At 39.1% G+C, this 27,569-nt stretch overlaps 3 protein-coding genes across 4 annotated transcripts in view; 1 reads left to right on the top strand and 2 right to left on the bottom strand.

Moving 5' to 3' along the window:
• LOC306851022 (glycerophosphodiester phosphodiesterase domain-containing protein 5-like) overlaps nucleotides 1-2,965 on the bottom strand; it is a 45,026-nt gene extending 42,061 nt beyond the window's left edge. Inside the window, exon 1 of one of the 2 annotated variants that reach the window (XM_079387059.1) lies at nucleotides 2,665-2,965. The gene's annotated coding sequence lies outside the window, so the exon portion shown is untranslated. The remainder of the gene's footprint in view (nucleotides 1-2,664) is intronic. The other variant, XM_079387060.1, reaches the window with a different exon arrangement.
• Nucleotides 2,966-5,948: 2,983 nt separating this feature from the next.
• LOC306851635 (serpin H1-like) lies at nucleotides 5,949-10,509 on the top strand. The gene is made up of 6 exons (XM_079388023.1): nucleotides 5,949-6,619; nucleotides 7,310-7,357; nucleotides 7,899-8,512; nucleotides 9,075-9,173; nucleotides 9,264-9,496; nucleotides 9,588-10,509. The coding sequence occupies exons 3-6, from the start codon at nucleotides 7,930-7,932 to the stop codon at nucleotides 9,888-9,890; spliced, it is 1,218 nt and encodes a 405-aa protein (XP_079244149.1). The 5' UTR covers nucleotides 5,949-6,619; nucleotides 7,310-7,357; nucleotides 7,899-7,929; the 3' UTR covers nucleotides 9,891-10,509.
• Nucleotides 10,510-10,537: 28 nt separating this feature from the next.
• Nucleotides 10,538-23,823, bottom strand: LOC306851136 (retinal guanylyl cyclase 2-like). Its single transcript, XM_079387252.1, has 19 exons — nucleotides 23,251-23,823; nucleotides 21,886-22,679; nucleotides 20,533-20,834; nucleotides 20,091-20,445; nucleotides 19,364-19,448; nucleotides 19,164-19,260; nucleotides 18,939-19,067; nucleotides 18,774-18,854; nucleotides 18,507-18,683; nucleotides 18,242-18,398; nucleotides 17,986-18,135; nucleotides 17,685-17,833; nucleotides 15,473-15,636; nucleotides 15,156-15,348; nucleotides 14,906-15,080; nucleotides 14,671-14,769; nucleotides 14,489-14,583; nucleotides 13,993-14,078; nucleotides 10,538-13,339 (listed from the first exon to the last, which is right to left on the bottom strand). Exons 2-19 carry the CDS (start codon nucleotides 22,628-22,630, stop codon nucleotides 13,255-13,257), a joined length of 3,324 nt encoding a protein of 1,107 aa, XP_079243378.1. The 5' UTR covers nucleotides 22,631-22,679; nucleotides 23,251-23,823; the 3' UTR covers nucleotides 10,538-13,254.
• Between the last annotated feature and the right edge of the window lie 3,746 nt (nucleotides 23,824-27,569).

The raw sequence follows: 27,569 nt of genomic DNA, 5'->3' as shown, positions 1-27,569 counted from the left end.
TGACCATCACTGTATATATATTTTTATATTGTGATGTACATCTGAGTGTAATGGATTATCAAAAGTGAAAAACAAGGAAATGGCTGTATGCATTAGTTGTTGTTTGGATGTCGAGATGAGGGCGAGGTGTCAGTATACACTTTATTGATGATTCACTGTATGTGATGTACAACCAAACAGATGTGGCCAGAGTCCACTTTTTCTGTGGCGTCACTTCTGGGAGTATTTTGTTCCATTAATTTTTCGCTTTAGGGATTTTAAAAAGGTTTTGCTAAACCATTATAAGCCATGAAGCAAACCGACCAGCTACGAGGTAAATCACAACATTAAAAAAAGTGCTTCATGGGAGCATGGTTCCCTGCCGAGCTCTCTGGTGGAATTTTCTTCACAGCATCAAGGATAATGTACTTTTTCACCTTGAATTTCATGTTCGTGTTGTGTTCATATTCTTGGCACATCTACTTTCCATATATAGCCTGCATCATTAATAAGGTGCATACTGAAATTAGTCTTCTAATATCAGGTCGTAGTACAGTAGTACTTAGTACAAACCTGGTAAAAAAAAAAATAACTGGCAGGCAGTGGAGGAAAGTCTTGTTTTGCCCACCAGGTAGGCGTTCCTATGAGGGTCTAACATCATTTTAAAACTATGAATAGATGTGTAGCAGTACGCCTCAATTTGTTTACTGACTGATGATATGATGCAAGCCAGTACTTAATCTTCAAACACTACATCTCTGCTTTGCCTCAACCTGTGCTCCAAAATTAGCTAAATTTGACAACCTAGTTAAACATGCCATAGCCAATAAGGCTTACAATTCATCTAAATAGCTGCTATTTAGTAAAGAAATCCTTACTGATCCTTACTGCTTTAAGTAAATTTCTTTTTAAGTTAAAAATCACCCAACATCAAACGCAATGAAGGTTAAAGGTGCCCAAGTACTGAAGCGGACCTCATCAGATGCGGGCTTCTTAAGAGGGTAGACGTCATTTGTTCCACTAATGATGCAACGCTGTGCTTCGAGTCTCAGAGTCTCGTCCATTATTCCTTGACATGTGGGAGAGGGGTGTGAACTAATCAAAGACAGCACATGGCTCAGCTCCCACAGGACTGACAATAATAATAGGTCATCTCACAGCATCACCCGGCTCACTTACGATAAGGAGGGATAATTCAACGTTACACCCGCCACGCTAGATAAATGAAGACTGTTTCCTTAGAGATGGGCAACAGTGATTCTTGTTACTCAGCTAACAAATCTTTATTCTTCAGTGCAGATGAAAGCTTATGTAAAAGCCAGTATGAGTGTGTTTCACAACATGCAACACCAGCAATGGGTTCATTTTTAACTTTTGGTCTGGTTTTGTTTCTAATGGCATTTAGGCATGTCAAAAAAACTGGAAAATATTTGAAAATATAAAAAAATGTGACTTAAAGGGAAAGTTCACCCAAAAAAATTAATTTCTGACATCTTTTACTCACTCTCAAGTTGTTGCAAACCTGTATGAGTTTGTTCCCCTTTCTGTTTAACACAAAAGATGATATTTTGAAGAATGTTGGTAACAAAACAGTTGACATTAGCCATTGACTTTCATTGTGTTTTTCATACTATGGCAATCAATGGTTACCGTCAACAGTTTGGTTACCAACAATCTTCAAAATATATTTTGTGTTCAATAGAAGACATTTGTACAGGTTTGGAACAACCTGAGTGTGAGTAAATGATGACAAACGTTTCATTTTTGGGTGAACTCTCCTTTAACTGGTAAATCGTCATTGATATCAAACAAGTCAAGCAGATTACAAGATTAAACGAAGCAAGATTATCTGGCTCAACAACCAGTAATGCAGGTTATGATTGTACGGATTATATAATCTAAAGTGATTTACCCAATTAAAACATTTTCCTGGATCAACATCCTTTGTTGGACCTACAACAGCGTTTCTATTAATGCTGACTGATTCAGTGTTAGTCAAAATATGACCAAATTTCATGTAAAATAATTAACTTGCCAAAACCAGAGTAAGCCGATATTCTGGTTTCTTGAAGTTTTCTACTCAACTTTGAGGAGATGCTTACTGCTTAATTTATTGTGAATATGGAAATTACATGTAGGCCTACAGATAAATATCTGTTAATGTTCGAGCTAAGCAAAATGTATTTTGGCGTTCCTTGCACAGTATGCAAAACCTACTCTTAAAAGCTCTCACGTTTTTGTGACATACTTGTAATGTGTAAATCTTTACTAAAAAGACTTAAGTCTAATGATAATCCTAACGAAAAGTGAGAAAACGCCATACTGTTGCTATGGTTACAACGCGATTCGTGTTATGAAAGCTTTTACTGACCTTGTAATCTTTTATAGTGACTGAAATATTTGAAAGCATGAAACCCCCTCGAACTTTTTGTTTCACTTGCTGGGGATTTTGAAGACCCCTACCGCACCCTGTCAACTGCAGAAAACCCTCTGCGTCCTTGACTGATTGCCTTTTAATATTAGCCTACATAAATGATTACATTAAATTAATAGCCTTATATTAACTTAATACCACACATTAACATTTAAACTGTTCATTCACCATCTAATGGTCATCGATTAAACAAACCATTTACAGAAGAAGCAGGTCACAGGTGACAAAATTCATAAAGAACAAGTTCTTACCTTATCTAGACGCGTTTGCCCTGTTCAGCAAGTGAACTTTGGAGGAACGTTCCCTTCCACACCTAACGGGACAGGTAACCAACAACTGGCACAGCAACTCAACCAAAGGATATTAAAAGAATATGAAACCAAATTAAAAGGCAATCTCACTGGCAGACACGACAAGCATATTTAGAAGCAATAAAAAGTGTCTAAACTAAAAGAGCAAGCTGTTTGTTTGCTCGGCTCCAGGCGTTCTTTGTGTTGTCAAACGAGTGCTGTACCTGCGCTTGTGCCTATGAGAGTGAGACACTAGTGCTGTGCCGATTGCTTATGGGCGGGGCTGATACCATGTGGGCGGGGCCAAATTATGCTCTGTCTTATTGTGCTCCCTACTGACCAGTATGTAAAGGATAGAGACAATTTTTTTTCAATGCCGAGCTTGAAATACAACATTTGTTATATTTTAGTGTATTTAACATTTATTTGTACATTACTTGTCAAGGATGAAACCACAGTGTGCACTGTGCATAGTTTAAAAGAGAATTTGACCAATATAGAGCTAGAAAATCCATACATTAGTGGATTTTTACGAAGAATCCTTATTCAATTTTATTCAAACTAAGACTTTTAATGTTATAGGCTACTCATATATACGGTTATTTCAAAAGTTCGATCTTTTTCATTTTTGTTTGTTCACAAATTAAATTTTTTTAATTAAAAGCCATTTAAAGTTTCCTTCTACTCGTGAAAATAAATAAATAGATAAATAAAACTAATAAATTAAATTGTGCTTTCAAATGAATAGTAGGACATACTGCATTAAATAGTGGCAGCAAAGAACCATACGACTAAAATCTAAAATACAGCTGAAAAATATTTTTATATTTTATTATATTATTTGGCCTTTAGGAATCATTTTTGAGAGGGAAAACAATTATATTTGGAAGCCTTGGAATGCATTTTAACGTTTAATTAAGACTGATAAATCATCATACAAGCAAACTTTTGTCATCCCCAGTGCTTTTGTGTGTGTGTGTGTGTGTGCATGTTTATGTGGTTTATGAGGAAACAAATTTGTATAATGACATGGGTATGACAGAGGTATTACAATATGAAGGTGGTTTATGAGGACACTGCCTATGTCCCCGTAATTCAAAAGGCTTAAAAAACATACTAAATGGTGTTTTTTTGAAAATCTAAAAATGCACAAAGTCTCCTAAAAATGCACTAAAGCTAAGTTTAGGTGTAGGGTTGGTGTAGGGCAATAGCACACACAGTTTGTTCAGTATAAAAACCATTACGCCTATGGAGAGTCCCCATAAACCACAAAAACCAACATGTGTGTGTGTGTGTGTGTGTGTGTGTGTGTGTGTACGTTTGCTTAGGTTGCAGCAGGATAATTGCATCCCCTGACATTTCGGGCCCTGTGAAAATAAAGTGGACACCTATTCTCTGATCAGCTGTTGGTCACAGCATCCAGCTGCTCAGATATCTCCAAACTCCCATATTTGTCTTTTATACTTGTGAATAGCAGTCATGCATGTTTACTCATGAGATAGTTGTCATGAATCTGGAGTCGGAAAGGTGCTGTTTTCAAAAAGGATAATAAACAAACATTTTGAAGTACTGAACTCCAAATTAAAATTGTATTCTGTTTAATGAAAGAAAATGAAAGGAATAGACTACCCCTAAATTTAGGAAAGCCATCACTGCTCTGTTTGATCGCCATCTAGTGGTCAATGCTGTGAACAAAAAGGTGGCAGGGTGAAAAAAAAAGTTTGGAGTTATGCAACTTTTTGTTCCTAATTCAAGAGAAAGGTTATCTGAATAATTACATCGAAACTTTAAACATACCAAGTCAAATCTCGAGATTAAAACCTTAAGAACTAATCATCATGCTTTCCATTAGTAAAAGTGACTTAGGTCACAGTCAATTACTCCTTGATCCACAATGACTAAACGTCTGTTCATTAATGCAACACACATAGGCTCAGATATGTTGAAGGGCATTGCTCCTCATCAGCCAGAGCAGAGATCGTTCTCCCTTTAGTCATGACAGAGACAAAATCATACTTAATATTTCTGACTTACTGTGCAAATGAACTGTCATACTTGTTGGGGAGGTTATGCCTATACTTTGCTTTTATTTTCCAATGACATGCATCTTACGGTGCTATAAAAAAAACTTGTCTGATTACTGCGCCCACCCTAAAAGATGTTCATTGTGTCTTGCAAAAAAAGGACTTGTGCCTTTTAAAATAAAACTAAAGAGGGGTTGCAGATCAGACCAACTACAGTATATGATGGAAAATTCTGATTGCTGCAGTGGTAAAACAACACAATTACATTTGTGATTTATGAGTTATGTGAATTCCGGTATAAATAAACTAATTTGTTTTGCACATAAACCATTTATAAAACCAACAGTACCGTAAATTGTTTTTTCTCACTAAATTCTCTTTTTCTCACTTCTTAGATAAGGAATCAAAGACATGCAATGCTGCACTAAGTTACATCAGCGTTTTAGAAGTAACTTTGCTCACATCTTACATCATACATGTTTGGCACAGCCCCCAGCTCAGCCCATAACTCAATGACAGCTTTGTGCAGATTTTTTTTTTGCAGAAGTTCAATGAACATATATGGATATATTCTTAAAACATTTTTAAACAGAACAAAAGTTTGAGTGGTGTGCCACTGTAGCAAGTAAGACATCTGCCACATACAAGACTGAAGTCTTGGGAGAACTGAGATGTTTAAAGATACTCTCCGGTAAACAACAGGTTGCCATTTGCAACAGAGCTACATGTTTGGACAACACATACCACACACAGGTGGTTAATGCACAAAACACATGCTTTTGTGCTTATAAGACATTTAGAAATTTAGCTAATAAAAATATGAACTTTTTACAGCAATTTTTTTTTTTAGCTTTTTATGGAGCTCATTTGATGCACATTTGACGCACAATGGACGCATAGAAAGAAAGAAAGAAAGAAAGAAAGAAAGAAAGAAAGAAAGAAAGAAAGAAAGAAAGAAAGAAAGAAAGAAAGAAAGAAAGAAAGAAAGAAAAGGCTTGTGTTTCACTATTGCAGGGGACAGAAGAAAAAAACGACTTAAAGAAAAAGTGTATATTCAAAAGAGCTCAAACCAATAGGCTTAACAAAACAAAACAAGATTATAAAATTCAGAAAAAAATACTATATTAAGTTCAGTAAAATTATAAAAGTTACTTTCAAATGCATATAGCCATTCCTGCACCACACCCACAGCCTGAAAAAGAATTTACGCTTTGACGTGGCAGTGTTGGGGGAGGATGTGAGCTTGGGGAGCATGTCTCTACATCCCCCCACAGATCTAGAAGGAATGTTGACAAAGACAGAAAACTTTGTGATTATAATGGTTACTTCATATATCCTGGGGTCATTTATGTGATTTATCGACAAACAGTTGTTTCAAACTTTATATTTTAGCATAAAATGCACATTCTGTTCTGCAAAACACTGCCAACTCAGCAGAGCAAATCTGGGTTCAGTGGTCAAATATAATACAGGACAAAACATTATCATCTTCCATTACACATTTGATGCCAATGTATACAATTTTATATTTACGACTCATAGTTTAAATGAAGATGACACTAGTTTAATGGCAGAGATTAACTGATTTTTTTTGCAGATTTCAGAAGGCTTTAGGACCTTGCAGAGGCTGAATCTTGTGGTCATTGGATCCAGAGGGAGGGCTCTCCCAGCTTCCCTAGGAAATCCAAACATCCTCATTTGAATAGCCCGGCTCCAGCTTCTAGAAGTTTCTTTCCTGGAGTATAAAGGCCTCTGCTTCAAGCACTCTGCAGCAAAGCAGCATCTGGGAAAAGAAGAAGAGAACATCTGAGAAAAGAAGAGGAGAACATCTGAGAAAAGAAGAGGGGAACATCTGAGAAAAGAAAAGGAACACATCCAAACAGCTTTCCAAGGTAATTATTGGAAAAAATGCTTTAATTTCACAAATATTTATTTGGAAATATTATATATTTTTTTGCTTGCATGCTGCTACTGCACACAGGGTCAGAGAATCCTCTTCTTTCCTCTCCTGCTTTTCAGTCTTTTGCATTTTTTAAAATGCATTTACAGGCAACTCAATCCAAAATCAAGTATAAGGTTATTAATGTTTTTGCTTTTGCTTTTTCCCCCAAAGAAGAAGGGAAAAAACTTCTAAAAAATGATATATTATATATATATAACACCTACAGGTTAGTTTACATGTTAGGTTCTTTTCAATGATGCATATTTTTTTTCAGATTTGTGTACATTTTTTTTATTATTTTTTACCCTATATTTAAAAGAGAGAGAAATCCTTCCATTCGGGAGTGATTTTATGCTATCACTTAATCAGTACTACCTCTGGAATTCAGATGTGGGTCCGCTGTGGAAGTTCTGAGTGGTCAAAAGTTTCCACCATAGATCTTCTAGCCAATAAGAAGAGGCTACGTGTCTTTCTTTCTCTGTTTGCATGCAGTAGCAACAGACTTCTGCTCTGCTACTTCTTACTTAACCTTTGCTTAACTATGAGAAGAAGAAAGGAGTTCAAGTTTTTTCTGCACATTAACCAATGTATATAAAAATATTTTTGTATAGATTACCCAAATACACCTCTTGTCTTTCAGAGTGAAAATCGCAATCGTTGACAACTATGAATATGAAAACATATCAAGGTATCCAAGATGTTAAAAAGCAACAAAAAGCAATATGTGAATGAACAACCATTGCTGACTTACATAAGCTTCTATCTTGGTTTTTAGTGAAAAGGGACACATAACATCTCACAAGCTTATTAAGCATAGTTTTAAATCACACTTTCAACATGCAATGTAATCTCTATATGCAGTATAGTGTTTTAATATGTAATTTAAAGTGATTTGGCACTTTTCATAACTGTATAAAATGAGCAGACTCACGTTAAATAGTGCATTCCCGTCTGATTAGTCATTGCCATTGCTTTTGTTTAACAGTTTGACCTAGAAAACATGGCCTACAGGCTTTATTTCTGTAGGTTAAACTATTAAGGGGGCATACATTACAAAAACCTAAAAATTCAAACACAAAATGATTTAAATCTCATATAAAACACAAGATCAAGGAATTCACTAAGCAGCCTTTTGTTTCTAAAACAGACACTGAAACATATTAAATTAAATTAGTGAAGAATTGTTTAATTTGCACCCAGTATCACTTGTTGCCTCTTTTCTCTTCTAGGCTTTCATTGCTACCCAAAAATACAGCAAGCATGTTGGTTTCCAACCTCATTGCTCTGTGCCTTTTGGTTGTGGCTGTGTCCGGGGAGGACAAAAAGCTGAGTCCCCATGCAACCTCCATGGCAGACACCAGCAATAACCTGGCCTTCAATCTCTACCACAATATTGCCAAAGAAAAGGATCTTGACAACATCCTCATCTCTCCTGTGGTGGTGGTTTCCTCTCTGGCAATGGTTGCCATGGGTGGCAAATCCTCCACTGCGTCCCAGGTGAAGAGTCTCCTGAAGGCTGACACCCTGAAGGATGACCATCTGCACACAGGCCTGTCTGAGCTTCTGACTGAGGTGAGAGACCCCGAGGCCCGCAACATCACGTGGAAGATCAGCAACAGGTTGTATGGCCCCAGCTCTGTCAGCTTTTCTGACGACTTTGTCAAGAACAGCAAGAAGCACTACAACTACGAACACTCGAAGATCAACTTTCGTGATAAGAGAAGCGCCATTAACTCCATCAATGAGTGGGCTGCCAAGTCAACTGACGGAAAGCTGCCAGAAATTACCAAGGATGTGAAAAACACAGATGGGGCTATGATCGCCAACGCAATGTTCTTTAAACGTAAGTATTAAAATTAAGATGTCATATAAATTGCATTTAATTTTTCATCCCGGACGAACCCCCAATTCATATTTACTTGAATAGTTCCTAGAATGTCTGTTTGAATTACTTCTAAATCATTATATTTTATTAAATTATATTCACACAGATCTAGTCACCCTATCCTGACTTTTATAGATAGGATGAATATTTACTTGAATAATTACAGGAATCACTATACAAATCATATTTAATTAATAATTGTTAAATTCTATTTAATTATTGATCTTGGCAGGCCCCATTTTTCATGTCCTGTTTTTTTATGTTTTGTTATGATGGATATTTACTTTTGACAGTTCCTGAAATGTCTATAAAAAAATTATACTTTTATTAAATCATATGTAATTATAGATTCAAAAATAGTTGCCAATTGTTATTCTGGATTTTTCCTCTTTTTTTATTAATATTTAAGTATTAATTTAAATTATTTATCCTGAAGAGAGCGAGGCCAAAATGAGAAACACAATACTTACTAGAACGCAAACGTAATTATTAATATCAATGGCTTATTTCTGTTCCACAGCCCACTGGGACGAGAAGTTCCACCACAAGATGGTTGACAACCGTGGTTTCCTGATTTCCCGCTCTCACACGATCTCTGTTCCAATGATGCATCGCACAGGTAAAACCAACAGCTTGTTTTCAAATCTCTTACTCAATATCTTCTATACCTACAAGTGAACTTAACAGTATTTATCTTTACCCTTTACAGGTATCTACGGCTTCTATGAAGACACACAGAACAAGCTGCTGATGGTCAGCATGCCTTTGGCACATAAGAAGTCCAGCATGATTTTCATCATGCCCTACCATGTGGAGCCTCTGGAAAGACTTGAGAAGCTGCTCACTCGCCAGCAGCTGGACAGCTGGGTCAGCAAGCTCGAGGAGAGAGCGGTCGCCATCTCTCTGCCTAAAGTTAGCATGGAAGTCAGCCATGACCTTCAGGTAAATAGCAGATTTTTGCTATATAGTAACTATATAACCACTTCTAATAATTTCTGCATGATATATGAGGCTCTTTTCTCTTGATTTGCAGAATCATCTTGCAGAACTTGGTCTCACTGAAGCTGTAGATAAATCTAAGGCAGACCTGTCCAACATTTCTGGCAAAAAAGATCTTTACCTCGCCAATGTCTTCCATGCCTCTGCCTTGGAGTGGGACACAGAGGGAAATCCATTTGACGCCAGCATTTATGGTAGCGAGAAGATCAGGAACCCCAAGCTCTTCTACGCCGACCATCCCTTCATTTTCCTTGTGAAAGACAACAAGACCAATGCCATTCTTTTTATTGGCAGGCTAGTTCGGCCTAAGGGTGATAAAATGAGAGATGAATTGTAACTTTTAGGCTATTTGAATTTTCTGATGTTTTAAAATGGTATTGTTGTTATTAATGATTTGAATGTTTCCTCATGTGGCCATTCCGATGGATTATCTGTGTATGGACAATCTCATTGAACCTGTCAGTACAAAAACATATTTTGAGACTGGTTATAAACATCAGGAGCAATGCAATCCAATAGGTGAAGAATTAGACCCCTACAAATGCAACCAGAGATTTGACATCAATTTGTTCACGTGTATTATTTAATCAGACACTATGCTTATATTAAGTGTTGTGTCATTGATGTTAAGCTGTGGTATTTAAGACTGTGCTTGTAGAACCGCTATTTATGAGTATGCGACATCTATGTAGGTTTTGCCTTATCTTTAATGTTTAAAGGGAAAAGGTAGTCCTATTGAAGTGTTTCTCAAGCACAGTTTGTAGGTTTCTATGATTTCACATCCATCCAACAAAAAAACTCTTGGCTCCTGCAATGATACCTGTCTCCAGTTTCTTAGATGTTATGTTTAAATATGTCTTTACCATATAGTATCTTTTGAGAAAGTGTGCTTATTTTTTCCTCCTTCGTTTCATTCTGTTGTATGTTTTTTTTTCTCCAATAAACTGAAATTTATGAAAATATATATTGTCCTCTTTTTTATTTAAATAAATGAATAAATCCATAAAATAAATGAAAACATAAAATTAATAAATCCATAAACATAAATGAATAAACCCATGAAATAAATGAAAACATAAAATAAATAAATACATAAAAAAATATGAGATCTAAAATAATACATAAAACAAATAAATAAATCTAAAATTGAATCAATTCTATCCTGAATAACTGACAATAACTAATAATGACAGATAAAAGCACAGCACATTGTCACTGCTCTGTCATTCCTAACAGTTTAATCCCAGTCATTCCACCTGGTTTGTTGTGTCAACCCTCTGTGGACTGGAATGTGAAGCTTTAGCTGTGTGTTTATTCCACTGAGGGAATAAAGTGTCGTCTCACCTCCTCACAGATTTCCCAGACACCCTGCTGTCTTTATGGCACCATAAACCTCTAAACCACAAAGAGGAGTTTTGACATGACAAAGTAGCTATTTCCTTTCATACCAGCAGATCCATCCTGCAGGCTGAATGAGCCAATGAGTGGACATATACAATAGAAGGATTAGCAGCTGGAGTCAAGGGTTAGCATGGTGAGATGGGCAACTAGAAGAAGCTAAGAAAATAGTCAAAGAGGAAATCGTCCCAAGATAAATAACCAACTTGTAAACCTTGCCAGGATAACCCATAATGTAACATGCATAATATTTATAAAATGAAAGCAACTGGTTTAAGGATTATGATTAAAGAGAATACTGAATGTATGGTATCAATGCTTTGGGTTGATCCACAGAACAAAACCTTTATAATAGGACCATCTTGTGGTAAGTAACAAAACTGCAGAAAAGACTTCAGGTTCTCAAACGTTTGGTCACCTTTGAGAAATGATTGAGAATAAAGAACAAACCAAATACAACTTTAAACTTTTCGACACATTTCAGATTATGTAGGGCCTATATTTACACACCACACACTTATGGCACAACACCTTTTTTACTTATATTTACTTTAGGCTAGCTAACTATTTACTTTTATTAAAAAATAATAATAATGATAAAATAAAATTAGCTGTCATCGCTTAAAGCTAACAAGTTGCCTAACAAATTAGTGTCGCCAATTCTGCTTAAATACTGTGCTTGTAGCTACTTGTGAAGTTGAAGTCCTCACTTAACAACTTGTTTGCAATATACTTACGTTTTTAAAGTACTTTGTGTTGTAAAACAAATCTTTGACGTTAAGTATACTTTAGTTTTTTCATAAATCCAAAAATATCGCCATATTAAAACCAAATAGGAAATAATCTTGAGGGGAGCTGAACGCAAGTGTTCATCAAAGTGACAAGAACAATGATGATTGACATCGGTAGTCTTAAAAAAATGGTAAAACTTAAATTAACTTAAACCTTTAACAATTTTTCTAACTGCTGCTTTTCTTGTGTAACATGTACGCCGCTAAGAAACCCTGAATGACTCCTCTGTTTTGAAATGATGGAAATTATTTACATTATAGCCTATAATGTAAGAAGAAACAAAAAAAGCATGGCAAAAAATGACTTGTTCAACTATGTTATTGTCTGTATGGAGCATCAGAACAATTGCTAGCATGAAATTGAACTTTTTCTACTGCTATCCTTATCAATACAATTGCTCATGAAAAGTAACAATTATAGTACAATATCGTACAGTACGTGCACATGTTTAACAGACAATTAAAAATGCTAGAAGTGCAAACCTGAACTATTACAGAGAGGCCTGTTGAGATCTGACTGGCATTGACTCCCAGAAAATGAGATCAGTCAGAAAAAAATGCACTCAGACTGTGCTTGATAGGTTTGATTTACAGAAAATGCAAGTTATCATTTCAAACAGCTTATGTAAGGCAGTCAATCCCTCTCAGACAAACCCAGCCTACATGTTTAATACAACTTAAACTGCACAGCATCTTAAACATTTCACTTTATATCCAGTACAAGCACATGTGCTTCATCAGAGAGAGACAGGACCCTTTATTAAACTGATTAGTCTGATTTCATATGTAATTGAAAAGCAGCATCAGTTTTGCCCTGTTTTCTAAATATATTGCAAGGTACAACTAATAAATATGCTGCATAGTATAAATAAATATCTGCATAAATGATCAGAATTCACAGAATTATTGCATTCCATTTTGTAATTTCTCTTAAGCATCTTCTTACTCAGCATAAACAATCATATTTTCACAAGTCCTTACATTTGCAATCGCTTGCTATAAACCAACCTCAGTCGATTTGGCTTTTGCATAAACATTGCTAGAATATCCCATTTGGTCTGTGCAGCAGATGTCCACTAAGCCTTGCCAAATCTGATTATGTCACTACATTGTTTTTGGTTAGAGAAGATCAAAGAAAATCAATTAAAGCTCCACCATGAGTAACAAATATGTGAGAACACAAAATGCGAAACATCTGTGAAAAAACCCCCAAATGTGAAGTCGCCTTTGGTACGAGACGCAAACTGAGCCACTCTGTTACCAAAACAGAGAAAGTGTGACAGTGTTAGAATACACTTTCACTGACTACTTGTTCTTCAGCAGCCATTTCATTAGCGCTGTTGTTTCTGCTGTGCTGGGCAGAGTCGGATTAGACAGACGACAACCAATCCTATTAAAGTAGTCCTTGTAAGCTGCAGTGAAACACATATGCTTGTGTTGTCCTTTGTTTCTCTCCCATGCAACTTGTCATGTGTCTTTCCTTCTTGGTCAGTTTTAACATCCTTGGGCTTCTCAGATTTTGGGCTTGTCCACTTGTCTGTTGGCCTTGCGAAATAGTAACTTTATCTCCTCAGTCATCATGTCTTGCCATTTAACTCTAAAAGATGAGAAATAATTTATAAAGTTATCAATGACAACAGAATTGTAGATCTTCTTTTTTGGAGCTTGGTAAGTAATGCATTTCACAAAAACTGCAACAATACACAACATGCACAAATAATCGGATAAGCAGAAAGTCCAACACCACAATAACCACCATCACAGCTCAAATAAACCCAACAGTAAACACCCTAACCAAATGACAAATACAGCACAGCATGCAAGGTACTACCTCCTTGCAAATGTCTACAGGTTCATGCCTTTTTCTCAGCTTTCCTTCTCCTGTAAGCTTCAATGTCCTCAGGTTTCAAACCATGGTTGTCTTCCCTGATGCATAAATCCAATTATCCAATCCGTAAATAGTATCCCATTCAGAAGTACAAAGAGAATTAATCTAAACCACAAAATTAATCTAAAAGTACAATTTATTTGGAAAGTGGTGCAGTAAAATACAATTTATATTTAGTTAAATAGATCTCAAAATAGTTAAATAAAGTGCAGTATAATAAAAAGGACACTGCTTTACATTAAATGCTAGTTCATTTACCTATCTATATGTTTACTTATATATATATGTTTGTGTGTGTGTGTGTGTGCATGCAAAATTTATATTTGTTTAAAATAAATGGTAAAATACTATTAAATTCTTACCCTGGTTTGATCTCTGGTGGTTTTGGCAAAGGCTTTGTAAAATTAGACTTTCCAACAAGCCAGTATGTTTCTTCAATGCCTTTCCCCTAAAAAAATAATAATAATCCATAAACATGAATAAAAATGAAAAATATCCACAGTAAGTTACTGCAAATGTTTGGGGGTCAGTAAGATTTTTTAAGGTTCTTGAAAGAAGTCTTTCATGCTCACCAAGCCTGCATTTATTTTATCAAAAACAGAGAAAAAAATAGGGTTTTGTTGTTGTTGTTGTTGTTGTTGTTTTTTTGCTATTTTAAATGATTGTTTACCATTTCAATACATTTTTAAATCATTCTAATATACTAATTTGGTGCTGAATAAAAATTCTCACATTTAAAATAGAAATCTTTTACATTATAAATTTCTCTAATGTCACTTTTGATCAATTTAATGCATCCTTGCTGAATGAAAGTATTATCTGACCACATATATTTGAACGGTATTATTATGTTAGTACCTTAAGCTCAGTTTGTCCTCGGACTTCTATTTTGTAGCCATCGTTCAGTGAGCGGAGAATATTCACTGTACTAATGTTCACATGAATTCTGTAAGCTGAAGGAAATAATGTTTATTGATGTATCTTGTCATTACAGTACATCATGGATTAGTATATCACAAAAATATCTGAATGGAACATACGCAACCCTGTAGATTCCATACGAGAGGCGGTGTTGACTGTGTCTCCAAAAAGGCAGTATCTAGGCATAGTTAGACCCACAACCCCAGCAACACACGACCCTGGACAGAGAAGAAACATGATAGGATGAGGGAAGAGAAGTACAAATTTGGACATCAAAAGCTTACATGAGCATCACAAGAGGGGTTTTTTCAGTACCAATAAGTGGATGAAAACAGCTGGAGATTGAGAGCTCACCTGAGTGAATGCCGATCCGTATTCTGACCGGAACTTCTGGCATGTGCCGCATCTTGAAGGAGCCCACGGAGCTGAGAATGTTCAGGGACATGTTGGCGATCTCGGCTGCGTGCTTGTTGCCGTTCCTCTTTGGCAGCCCAGAGGCCACCATGTAGGCATCTCCAATAGTTTCAACCTGTGATGAAGAAGAGTTAACTGGCTTTTCATGGAAATCAATTTCTGTTCGGTTCACTCAGACTTCCAAACGTACCTTGTAGACATCGTGGCTGCCAAGCACAGCATCAAATAGGGAGTAAAGGTCATTGAGCAGGTCTACAACCTCAATTGGGTCACTAAGGGATGAGATGGTGGTGAAGCCTATAATGTCACTGAAGTAGATGGTGACTTGATCAAAGTACTCTGGCTCCACGGTGGCACCGGTTTTCAGAGCTTCTGCCACAGAACTGTGAATGAAAATTGACATGAAGCTTAATTTGACATAGATGTTGATCCAGGAACATGTCTTACTGGAGAAAATAAAATGAAGTTTGTGAAAGGGTGTGTTGGTGTATGAAAACGTATACTCACGGAGGAAGCATCTCAGCCAGAAGCTTCTCTGTCCTCTGTTTCTCTACCTCCAGCTCCTCTGTTCTTTCCCTGATCAGATCCTCCAGGTTAGAGGAGTACTGCTCCAGCATACGCAGCATGGAGTCAATAATATTGGTCTTTTTGCCCTTGTTGATGAGCTTGAACTGAGAACAGAAAATAAGGAACCATTATCACTGAATATAAGAAAAAAATCAATATATAGTTGTTAGACCTTTGCCAAGAAACTTTAACGAAAGTGTTTTTAATGTAAAATTTGGAATTAATACAGTGAGTTGGGGTCAGCAAGATTTTTTTTATAGACTCTTATGGTCACCAAGGCTGTATTTGACTAAAAATTAGTATGTATTTGATTACAAGATACAGTACATCAGTAATATTGTAAAATATGTTAACTATTAATGAACTTTAAAATAACTTTAAAATAAATTTAATTTAAAACTATTTTAATATATTTTAAAATGTTTTTTATTCATGTGCTGGCGAAGCTGAATTTTCAGCAGCCATTACTCCAGTTTTCAGTGTCACATGTTCCTTCAGAAAACATTTTAATATGCTGATTTGGTGTTCAGATGTCAGACTTTCCCTGCATCCCAATGTACATACTATCCACACTATTTGCTCTAAATAGTATTGAAAATTACTACTATCACATAGAATTTAGGATGGATAGTATGCACATTGGTACGCAGGTTATGTTTCCCTGTGTCTTGTGTTTCCACATGCTCCCTGTGTTTCCTTATGCCCTTATTTGGACTTCCTGTTCCTTTTCTCGTTTGGTGTCATCATTAGTTTATTAGTCTCCAGCTGTGTTTCCTTAATTATCTAGTTTTCTCCTCATTTAGCTTTAGTTCCTAAACCCTGTGTTTCCCTGCCTCTGTTCCTAGTCTGATCGTCATTCTGTGTTTATCTGTGTCTCCAGCGATCCCTGTGTTTGGTCAATAAATATCTGAGTTTGTTGAAGTTCCTCGCCTCCTCGGTCCCTTCTCCTAAGTGTAGTGTGACAGAAGACCGGACCATAATTCAGTTACCTCTGCGCTGTTTCCGCCCGTTTAGTTTTTTTTTGTTTCCCAGTTTTCTCCCATGGCATGGATGTCACCACTCGATTTGCTGCCTGTCGAGATCTCCCTTTTTATGATTATGCTGGGGAGTTCAGTAAGCTTGCGACGGCGTGGGATGACACCACGCTGAATCGCCTGTTCTTGCTTGGGGCCAATTACCATCGAACCGTGAACCTGGGAAGTGTCCAGGCCCGAGCCAGAACCAGCCCGACGTCGTCCGTGGCTCCCTCTAGCACGCTGCCGCTCGCGGCCAACGCAAGCCTGCCATCTGCGGGGAAATTAACGCCGCCATCCGTGGGAAAATTCACGCAGCCGTCTGCGGCTCTTCTAAGCCTACCGTCCGCAGCCCTCCCAAGCCCACCATCCGCAGACAACGTAAGTCAGCCACCTGTGGCCAACCCCAGCCCGCCGGCAGGGAGTATGGCAAGCCCGCCAGTCACAGTTTCCTCCTAACCTGTGCCCGCTCCTCGTCAGCGCTCTCCAGGGCCAGTCCCTCCAGTGTCCGCAATTCCAGAGCGCCCCCATGAGCCCACGCTTCCAAAATACCAAATGCCATTCCTTATTTGGTGTCATCATTGGCTTATTAGTCTCCAGCTGTGTTTCCTTTATTTAGTTTCTGGTCTGATCGTCATTGTGTCTCCAGCGATCCCGGAGTTTGGTCAATAAATATCGGAGTTTGTTGAAGTTCCTCGCTGCCTCGTTCCCTTCTAAGTGTAGTGTGACATCAAGTAACATTTCTTGTTGTTACCAATATTTTTGTGGAAACCATTACTTTTTTTTTTTTCTCAGTATTCTTTGAATACAAAGGTCAAAAGAACACTATTTGAAATGCTTAATCTTTTGTAACAAATGTTTTGGTCACTTGATCAGTTTCATGCATTCTTTTTGAATAGGAGTATTTATTTAAAAACAATCTAAATATAATACATCAAATAACACAAAATCAATTTTATGCAACAATGGAATACAATAAACAACAAAATACAATGAAATAAAATGACTGGCACAATATACTGTAAAATCATTACACAAAGTAAGCAACATTCTAAAATCTATAAAGTTCCTTAGATCCTATGTTTGTTACTCTGTTAGCCAATGCACTCAAACTCCAAAAACAACTACACTAAACTCACCTGATCAAAGATCTGCTCAAAAGGAGGCCTTCTATCAGGGTGTTCACTCCAGCACTGCTTCATTAACTGGATGCATTCCAGTGGAGCTTGATCTGGAGCGACAGTGGGCCTGCACATAGGCGGAGGTTTCTTCACCTTCCTTATTATCTCTGTGGATACAATAAACATGCTGTTGCTTATAAAGAGATGCCAAATTTCACTTCTAATACCTGCCCAGTTACTGTTGTAACACCCTGTTTAACTGGTTTGTCAAACTAACACTGTAAGAGAAATAATATTGTAGATTTTCTTTATAACCAACCTTCAGCAGACAAACCGAGCATGCAGTACGGTGTTCCTCTGACCACCACTTCTTGAAGTATAATCGAAAAACTGTACACATCTCCTTTATAAGTTCCTTTCCGTGGACTTTCAGGGTCTCTGAGGAATTCAGGAGCCGTCCAGAATAGATCTGAGAGACAAAGAATTGCCTTATATTTTTGTTTAATATCAGAGAACTGAATGGAGATTTGCATTGTAAATAAAGCTAAAGATTTTATAAAAGTAAACACCCATACCCTCTGGAGGTGGGGTCTCCTTTGGAGCTTTCTGGGTCTCAAGAATCTCATTGTATCCATAATCAGTGATCTTTAAGACAAAACGTCCATCTACTACACAATTATTAGACTTCAGGCGCCCATGAGGAAATTCCCTGTGGTGAAGATATTTCATGCCCTATTGGATGGGGACCAGAAACCAAAGACAGACATTATAAATGCATTGGAAAATGATCTGGAGATCACTTTTTCTTTAATTAATATTCATTATAATGTTCAAAAGTACCTTGATGAGATCCAGCACTAAAGAGGATTTAAACATCCAGTCCAGTTTGACATCTTCATTGCGAAGGAGATCGTGTAGACTCCCCCGAGAACAGTGTTCAGTCACAATAGCAAACATGTCACAATCGGTGAAGAACCCCAAAAATAGATTGACATTTTCATTCCTTAGATCCTTCATCTGGGAATTATAAAGATGATAGGAAGTGTCACTCAAAGAACAAGCTCATACCAAACTGTTAGTTTTAAATGAAGTGTTTTGAGCCAATACCTTGGTGAAGATCTTAGTGGTGCTCTGTTTAACCTCCTTGAAATGTCCCTCCTTAAATTTTTTTAGCCACACCCAGTCGCCCTGCAAAGATCAAAATGATTTCAACTGTGTCAAGTTGAAAAGACATGTATTCACCTCATATATATAAATACACATATAAATCACCTCATATACAGCCACGTTTGAAGTTTCATGTGTTGCTGTTGCCATGCTATTCATAGAGCGGGAACGTTCACCTGTGCTCTTTTCCTCAATGTAACTTTTTGAGTCGCTAAGATCCTCAAGGGTGATTTTCTGTGAGAAAAGAGATACATAGAAAATATAACATTTTCCAAAAAAAAAAAAAAAGGCTTAATGTTTAAAGAAAGCAGTTGGTTGGGTGACGTATACCCTCTTGCTCAGCTGAGGGTTGATGAAGGTCAGGTCCTCAAGCGTAAGCAGGATTCTGTTGGGCCCTTTGATCAGCTGGATTTGTTGGATTCGCCTCCTACAAAGATCAGACAAGATCACACACAACTTCTTGCACCTTCTATATATTCATGAAATGAAACAAATATCATAGGATCTTATCAAAACCACAGCAATATTACCTTATGAATAGAGTTAGACCCATAGAACCAAGAACCATAATGAGGACAATCACAAACGCAATGATGACATATGTTATTTCCACACCTATATCACAAAAGAATAAATTAGTTAACAAATACATAGCATATAAGTTACTAATTATATATACAATGATATGCATCAATTAACAGTCATCATATAAAAATTTCATATTAAAATGTAAATTATGGCTTAATATAATAATAATAATAATAAATTATACAGTCATGATGTGACAGTGACAATAATTGTATGAAAACAGCAATGTCATTTGTTAGCGTGATTAAAAATATTACCGTTTAATTTTAATTATTAAATGTAATTGTAATTAATTCGTTTTTTGAAATTATTTGGCTTTGAATAATAAAAATAACAATTTTTAAAATTGATTATTTACAACAAAAAAATTCAGCATAAAGATATTCATTTTAAACTATAATTTAATAAATATTTCTTCACAGAAAACTTTTCTTTAAAATATTTCTTCAAAGAATAATAATAAAGTTTGATGTGGATCATTAAAATAAAAAAATATTGAAGATAAAATACCAAGTAATATTTCTTAAAATTATTTTAATTTGAATGTTATTATTTGAATAATAATAATCATAATAATAATGAAGGTGGCTTTTAAGCAGAAAAAATACAACTTTTAAAAGTCAAATATCTGTTCCTCATTAAGTATGCTTTTGTGTAGGTTTGTTGTACCTCCTGCGCAGATGGCATTGGGGTCAAACCAGCAGCTGGAGTCTGAAGGTGGAGGTGAACCTGCAGGGAAATTAATGTACGTGCCGGCGAACAGCACCTTATCTAATGTCAGGTTCACATAAAAGCAACGATACAGTTCAGATCCCCAGCCATCAGTGTCTAAGATCACGTAGTCGGTCTGCCCATTCCCTTGGGCGTCCGTGCGAATCTTCTGGTTGAACCCGGAAAATGTAATGTTCCTCGTGAAGGAGGCCAGGTTGGACCCGGAGAACCACTTACCAGCTCTTCTGGTGTTGTGCATGGCCTTGGCAAGGAGGTACAAACTGTTGTAGATTGTACCAAAGAGCGGAGAGACCTGAAATGTAGCAGAACCTTTTAATATAATGTTTTATACATGTGTACAAATAAGACTCGTAAATATTTCAAAGTGCACCATGCACACCTGCTCTGGCTCTTGTGGCACCATCATTTCTCCGAATCGTTTGGCCATATTGTACGCTTCGTTGAATGACATCAGGTCTGACTCCATGGTGATGGTGAGTACAGCGTCGTAGGCTTTGCGCAGTTTGGTGTTGTTTTGCAGTGGGAAGTAGGTGGTGTTGGTGTAGGGCAAGCTGTACAGGAGGGTGTCGTACGGTATAAACACATACTGGCCATTCATCAATCCCATGTCATAAGCCTTCATCAGGAAAGACGTTTGTTGATCTCCTCCAATAAGCGCTGAGTGCATGCACATAATAATGACTGAAACACATGAAAAATAAATTTATTTGTGTTGAATCATAATTTAGAAAATATAATGTACTTTGTACCTAAACATAAAATATTTTACTTAATTTTTAAAAAGGAAAGTTTCACATAAATATCTTTAATTGAGCAACAAGTAGTGCATGCATTTACACACAGGTTTAAATACAAGCTTTTTTGTTAGTTTGTTAAAGATAAACCTCCGTTTGACCATTGTAACAAAAGAGAGTGAAATGATGAGAAATAAAGCAAACTTTCAGCTGCCATCTGTTTAATCAAAATATATATGATCTATTACAGGATTTTGAGTCCAATTATAGCAGTGGTTTTTGTATGTTGGTTTTAAATTTTCTCTCTCTTTAAAAAAGTATAAATATATTAGTATGATAATTCTAAATACTGTATAATATATTAAGTACACACACACACACACACACACATATATAATTAAAGGTTGACAAGGGAGAGTTGTCATGTTTCTTAAATTTTAAATGCATCCAATTTATTAATCATTATTAATTGCTTAAAACAATGGTTTGTGCTTTGATATGTTGCCTTTCACATTTTTTCTGTTTCCTGAATTGTTTTGTAGCGTAATCTTAAAAAGCATTCAAGGTCTGTCTTTCAGAAATACTGAGAAATACACATTGACAAACATTCAAAGTATATAATCATTTGAAAAGAACTGTAAATATATTAGTATGTATTATAATACATTTAAATATACAAGAATATATACAGTAAAGTGTAATTATAATATATAAATTATAAAAAAAATAATTTAATTATATACTGTACAATTATAAATAATAAAATTATAATTAAAAAAAAGTGAAAGGAAAGTTTTATATTAAAGTAATCATAACATTTATTGGATAATACAATTGTTTAAGATTTACATGATACCTTTTGTTTTACTGGTTAAAATTGTCATCTTAAAAAGTCTATACAGAAATTGACCTTAAAAATATTGAGAAAAATGTATTGGAGCAAAAATCTCTTAATGTTTATGCAGACACTGCAAATCGATGTGTCCAAAACACTTTACCTTTTATCGCCCCTGCGTTTCTTATGCTCAGCAACGTGTTCTCCAGCATGGTGTCATTGTTCCCCATGGACACAACGATGCCAACTGGAAGCCCCTGGTTTCTGAGAGCACTAGCCAATTTGGCAGCTGTGTCGATCCATATATCCTCATTAGAAGACACGATGGCTATGTTAGCCAAGCTGAAAAACCTAAGCACACTGAAGATCACCCGTGTCGGGGACGGTAAAGTTCGAGCAAATGTTGGGTAGCCCTGGATCCGGTCTAACTCATAGTTAATGCACGCCCATGAAAACATAGACTTGTCCCAATTCTTGCCCATGAGCGCCGCAGCATTGCAGTATCCTGGATTTGAAGGGCCTACAAACGCATCAACCGTATTCTCATATTGTACAAATGAGGTCAAGGCTTTGGAAGTCTCGCAAGCCTCTTGAAGGATGACGAAGTCCATCGTACAGCCCAGGTCTAAACCAAAATCCTTGTTTATGCGGCCAACAGCCAGTCTGGATGCAATGGCAGGAAGTGATTTAGCATAATAAGGGTCACAGTTCCAAGGCCCCAGGACGCCTACTTTGAAAATTAGGCATTGGACACAGCATGGAAATGTCAAAACACCAAGAATAATCCATAGTGTAATGCTGTAAAATGGGAGCGTAGAGAGGCTGTGTCTGCTCCGGAGGACGGGGCAGCAGAGGTAACTAGATAAGTCACATAAAGCACCTCCGAATAGGAGGTGAATATGTTGCATTGTCCTCCGTCAGAAGACGTTATGAGAGATGGATGTTACAAGGAGATACCTAGAAAACAGAAGATTTGACATGAACTGAAGTCATGGCACCTGTTGATCAACTATAGGCTTATCTGTTATATCCACAGCTAGGTTGTATATTTTATGAACAGTGTAATCAGTTCATCTCACCAAAGTTGATCAAAGTAGTTCGAAGTTAATTAAATTTAAAATTCACTGCAGATTGTCAGAGTTGAAACATACGATTCTATCTAAAAGATTAGAACATAGTGGATCTAGAAATTACATTAAAGTTTTGTGACAAGGGGTAAAAATTTATTTTTGACAAGTTAAATATTTCATACACAGTTTTATCATATTATTAACTGTTAAAAATAAAACAGGATGTTGGAGTGATTTTACAAGAAAATAATACTTCAGTCTTTCTACCTTTACATTTCATGTTTATTTCAATGTGTTACTTGTCATTTCTTTGTAATTAATTGTGAAATTCTTTCACTACCAAATTTTTTGATGCACTACAAATGCAAAAAGGAGTAAATAAACTACACTTATATTTATGCTAGTGAACAAACTGAAACACATTGTTACATAAAATGCAATTGAGAAACTGAACTTACCATTATTTATATGGGCCTCTTGATGCATGAAAACATCTCCACAAACTTTTACCTCTTTCCTCCAGTGTTTTCTTTAATAACGTAGATTTATATCCTTCATATGGTTAGACGGTCATCTTTCACGACGGTTTTCCAGCATCAGTCACGCCGTGGGCATAAACAAATGTTGAGTAGGTCTCAGATCACAAACAAGAGTTTGATGAAGCTCGTCAGTGGTGTTGAGAGATTCAACTTCAGCACCCTGGAGAGCTACTTAATGCCTGCAGTCATCAATCCAGGTGCCCTTTTGCACCTTCACAATTCACACCTAATGTTCAGTAACATTTTCCAGCTTCGCTGTTATGAATATTGCAGTACAGCTACTCGATAGTGTTGTCAAGATTAGTTAGCCTAAATGTTTTACCTTATTTCCTTTACATCACAGTTTCTGAAATCCTTGACGAGCTTGAAAATAATTAAATGCATCCTTATAATCAAATCAAATAAAAAAAGCGATTTGCGTTTTATATATATCCACTAAAAATGATCTAGAGGCCTAGATGTTTCTCTATTCAATGAAAGTCCTTTGAAAGTGACCCGTGGATGAATCTAATCCATACTTGGTCAGGGACAAAATAAGAGGATTGCAGACATACGTTGCCGCTTCAGATCCATCTTTACTGACTGAGCTAGCCATGAAAGCAACTAATTACTTTTTAGACAAACAAAGGAAATAGAAAATAATTTTAATGCGCGTTATGGTGTACAGTCATCATAAGCATAAATTGCACACTAGGAAGACATCTTGATGGGCCAAGAAGAGTAATTAAATGCAATGAACCAATCAGATAATGCCATATAGTCATTAAATTCCATTAATTTTTGCATATATATATGTATACACACACACACACAACTTGACACAGTGTTGAGAGAACTCTGGATTGTTTGTTTGTTTGCTTAATTATTTACATAAGTCAAATACATTTTCAAACATGTTTTTAATATGTATATGTGTATGTATATAGACACACACACACACACACACACACAGTACATACATGCAAACCAAGTTACATATGCCAACATATATATTGTGACATGTGTCCCGGGCACCTATCAGCGTCGCCCTGGCTACGAAGGAGATGCACCTGCTCCCAATCACGGCGGGCTGATCGAACCCAGCTGAAGAGGATCAGGAGAGGGCTACAAAAGCCGCGACACAACAGACGCTGGGGAGCTACGACTCCAGGAAGAAGCCGACTAATGTTGTGTCTTTCATTCCCACAGAAATCATTTCATTTCATTCCCGCCACACCAGCACAGGACACGGAGCACCCTGCACTCAGCCGGCCGGCAACCTTGATCACCGAGCACTGGGGACGGACATCAAACACGTTGGCACTTCCACCCATGACTTTTGCCTCAATAAATACACCCTCCGGGGTCTTTATTGCACTGCAACCTGTCGGTGATTCTTCAGCCCGTTACACTGGTGGAGAATGCGGGCAGATTGCTGAAGAATCACCGACACTCACCAAACCCCGTAACCACAATTTTTCTCCTGTTTTTTCTTTTTTTTTTGGATTTATCGTCAGGCGGTGACTCCTCCCCAGACATGGAAGAGCTCCTAAAGCACCTGACGGAAGTGAGCATTCAGCAGCAGCAAATCGTCGAGCACATGGCGGCGCGGCAAGGGGAAACAGAACGTGAGGTCGCCACTCTCCGCGTAGCTGCTGCCCAGCGGGTTCCGCTACCAGACCCCCGTGTCCAGGCCACCCAATTCCTGCCGAAGATGACCGTCCACGACGACGTGGAAAATTATTTACAAATGTTTGAGGGCATCGCTGCATGGGAAGACTGGCCACGGGAGGAATGGGCGCAGATTCTGGCGCCGCTGTTAACCGGTGAGCCTCAACAAGCTTATTTTGCGATGCCCGTGAGACTGGTGGATTCCTATGACGAGCTGCGAAAAGAGATCCTGGGTCGCGTGGGTTTGTCCCCCATCTCCGCGGCGCAGCTGTTCCGAGCCTGGGAATACAACAGCCGATCGCCAGCCCGCGCCCAAGCCGCCGAACTCTCCTGCCTGGCCCACCACTGGTTACTCGCCGGGGATCCCAGCGCCGCCCAAGTGGCAGAACGCATCGTCGTGGATCGGTTTCTGCACGCACTACCACGCCCTCTTCGGCAGGCAGTCGGTATGCGGAACCCGCAAACCATGGGAGAACTAGTCGAAGCTATTGAGTTGGGGGAGGCGACGCAGCGATGGGAGGCTGGGGAGCGAGCACCGCCTTTTCCCCGGAGGGTGTACCAGGAGCGACGCTCGCCGGAGGGCACCCAGCGCGCAGTCAGTAGGCCAGCGGTTCCCGGCGCGCAGGAAGAGCCAATGCCCACCGAACCACCATCGCTCGCCTAATCGTGCCTGGCTGGCAGGCTGTGTAGTGCACCAGGCACCACCGCGGGAAGCTCCCCAGGCTGAGGTAACAGTGAATGGCCATCCATGCCGTGCTTTGTTGGACTCGGGCAGCTCGGTGAGTTTAGTTCAATCCTCCCTATTTCTCCCGCGGGCGGGAACCAAAGCCCGTCTACCTATCACGTGCGTGCACGGAGATACACGGAGCGTGCCGACACGCCAGGTCACCATCTCTGCAAGCCCAGGCACCTGGCCCGTCAAGGTGGGCATAGTTAAGGATCTGCCGGTGCCCATGCTCCTCGGAAGGGACTGGCCAGGGTTTGAACAACTGCTGGCCGCGATCACACAGCCTGCCAGGCCAGCCGGGAACCGCCAGAAGAGAAGACCCACCCGAAGTCCCCGACAGCGCCCCGTCCTCCTAGCATCGGACAGCGCACAAGATGGTGAGTCCCCCTCCCAAAATTCTAACCCCTTTTATGATATCTTCCAGCAGGTTAGGGGAGGGGGCGATTTCGCGAAGGAGCAGGTCGGGGATGATCGGCTGAAGCACTGCTGGAAGCAAGTGAGGGTGATCGACGGGAAGGATGTCCAGCCGCTACCTCATCCGACCCCTCACTTTATCGTTCAGAATGGCCTGCTGTACTGCATTGCACAGCGGAGAGGGGAGAAGGTGAAGCTGCTAGTGGTGCCCCGGTCTAAAACAGAAACCGTGATGGAGCTCGCCCACGCACATCCTATGGCCGGCCACCTAGGGGCGCAAAACACAGTCCAGCGAATCAGAGATCGCTTCCACTGGCCCGGGCTGGACGCCGAGGCCAAGCGGTTTTGCCAGGCCTGCCCGGAGTGCCAAAGAACGTCGCCACGAACCCCTCCACCCTCTCCGCTGATCCCACTGCCCATCATTGAGGTGCCCTTCGAGCGGATAGGGATGGATTTAGTAGGGCCGCTGCCGAAATCTGCCCGGGGACACAAACACATTTTGGTCATTGTGGATTATGCGACCCTGTACCCCGAAGCCATTCCCCTGTGCAAAGCGACGTCCAAGGCCATTGCCCAGGAGCTCTTCCTGCTGTGCAGCCGGGTCGGCATACCCCGTGAGATATTGACCAACCAGGGCACCCCCTTCATGTCCCGGACGATGGCTGACCTCTGCCGCCTCCTAAAGGTAAAACAGCTTCGTACCACCGTCTACCACCCTCAGACCGATGGGTTGGCCGAACGATTCAACCGGACGTTGAAGCAGATGCTCCGTCACGTGGCTGCGGACGACCATCGGAATTGGGACCAAATGCTGCCGTACGTCCTCTTCGGCATCCGGGAAGTCCCCCAGGCCTCCACCGGATTTACACCATTCGAACTCCTGTTCGGGCGACAGCTCCGCGGCCTGCTCGATGTCGCCAAAGAGGCCTGGGAGCAGCAGCCAGCCACCCATCGGTCCACGATCGAGCACATGAGAGAGATGAGGGAGAGGATCGACCGCATCATGCCTCTCGTCCGGGAGCACCTGGCCGTGGCCCAAGAAGCGCAACTTCGTCACTACGACCGGGCCGCCCAGCCACGGGAGTTCCAACCCAGTGATTATGTCTTGGTTCTCGTCCCTACAGCAGCCTGTAAATTCCTGGCAAGTGGCAAGGCCCCTACGTTGTCATGGAGAAGGTGGGGCCCGTGACCTACCGGGTACACCAACCCGGACGGAGGAAGGAGAGTCAACTCTACCATGTCAATCTCCTAAAACGCTGGAAGGGGACGAGAACTCAGGTGGCTGCCCTGGCCACCGTAACTCCCGTGGTCGTTGACATCAGTCCCCACATGTCGGCCGCCCAGAAGACGGAGCTCCAACATCTGGTCGGTCAATTCTCTGATGTGTTCTCCCCACTACCCGGGCGGACCTGTGTTCTCCAGCACGACATCCGCACACCACCAGGGA

This window comes from Barbus barbus (assembly GCF_936440315.1).
Source record: "Barbus barbus genome assembly, chromosome: 31".
NCBI lineage: Eukaryota > Metazoa > Chordata > Actinopteri > Cypriniformes > Cyprinidae > Barbus > Barbus barbus.
Note: the sequence above shows the minus strand (reverse complement) of the source record. Positions and strands in the feature narration are given on the sequence as shown.

Excerpts from the sequence above, each read along its gene's own strand:
- LOC306851635 (XM_079388023.1), top strand. The coding sequence starts at position 7,930 with ATGTTGGTTTCCAACCTCATTGCTCTGTGCCTTTTGGTTGTGGCTGTG. Across the intron at positions 9,174-9,263 it reads TCCAATGATGCATCGCACAG|GTATCTACGGCTTCTATGAA; the intron begins GTAAAACCAACA and ends TACCCTTTACAG. Across the intron at positions 9,497-9,587 it reads AAGTCAGCCATGACCTTCAG|AATCATCTTGCAGAACTTGG; the intron begins GTAAATAGCAGA and ends CTTGATTTGCAG.
- LOC306851136 (XM_079387252.1), bottom strand. The coding sequence starts at position 22,630 with ATGCAACATATTCACCTCCTATTCGGAGGTGCTTTATGTGACTTATCT. Across the intron at positions 17,834-17,985 it reads GCTCGGTTTGTCTGCTGAAG|AGATAATAAGGAAGGTGAAG; the intron begins GTTGGTTATAAA and ends TTGTATCCACAG. Across the intron at positions 15,349-15,472 it reads CTGGCTGAGATGCTTCCTCC|TTCTGTGGCAGAAGCTCTGA; the intron begins GTGAGTATACGT and ends TTTCATTCACAG.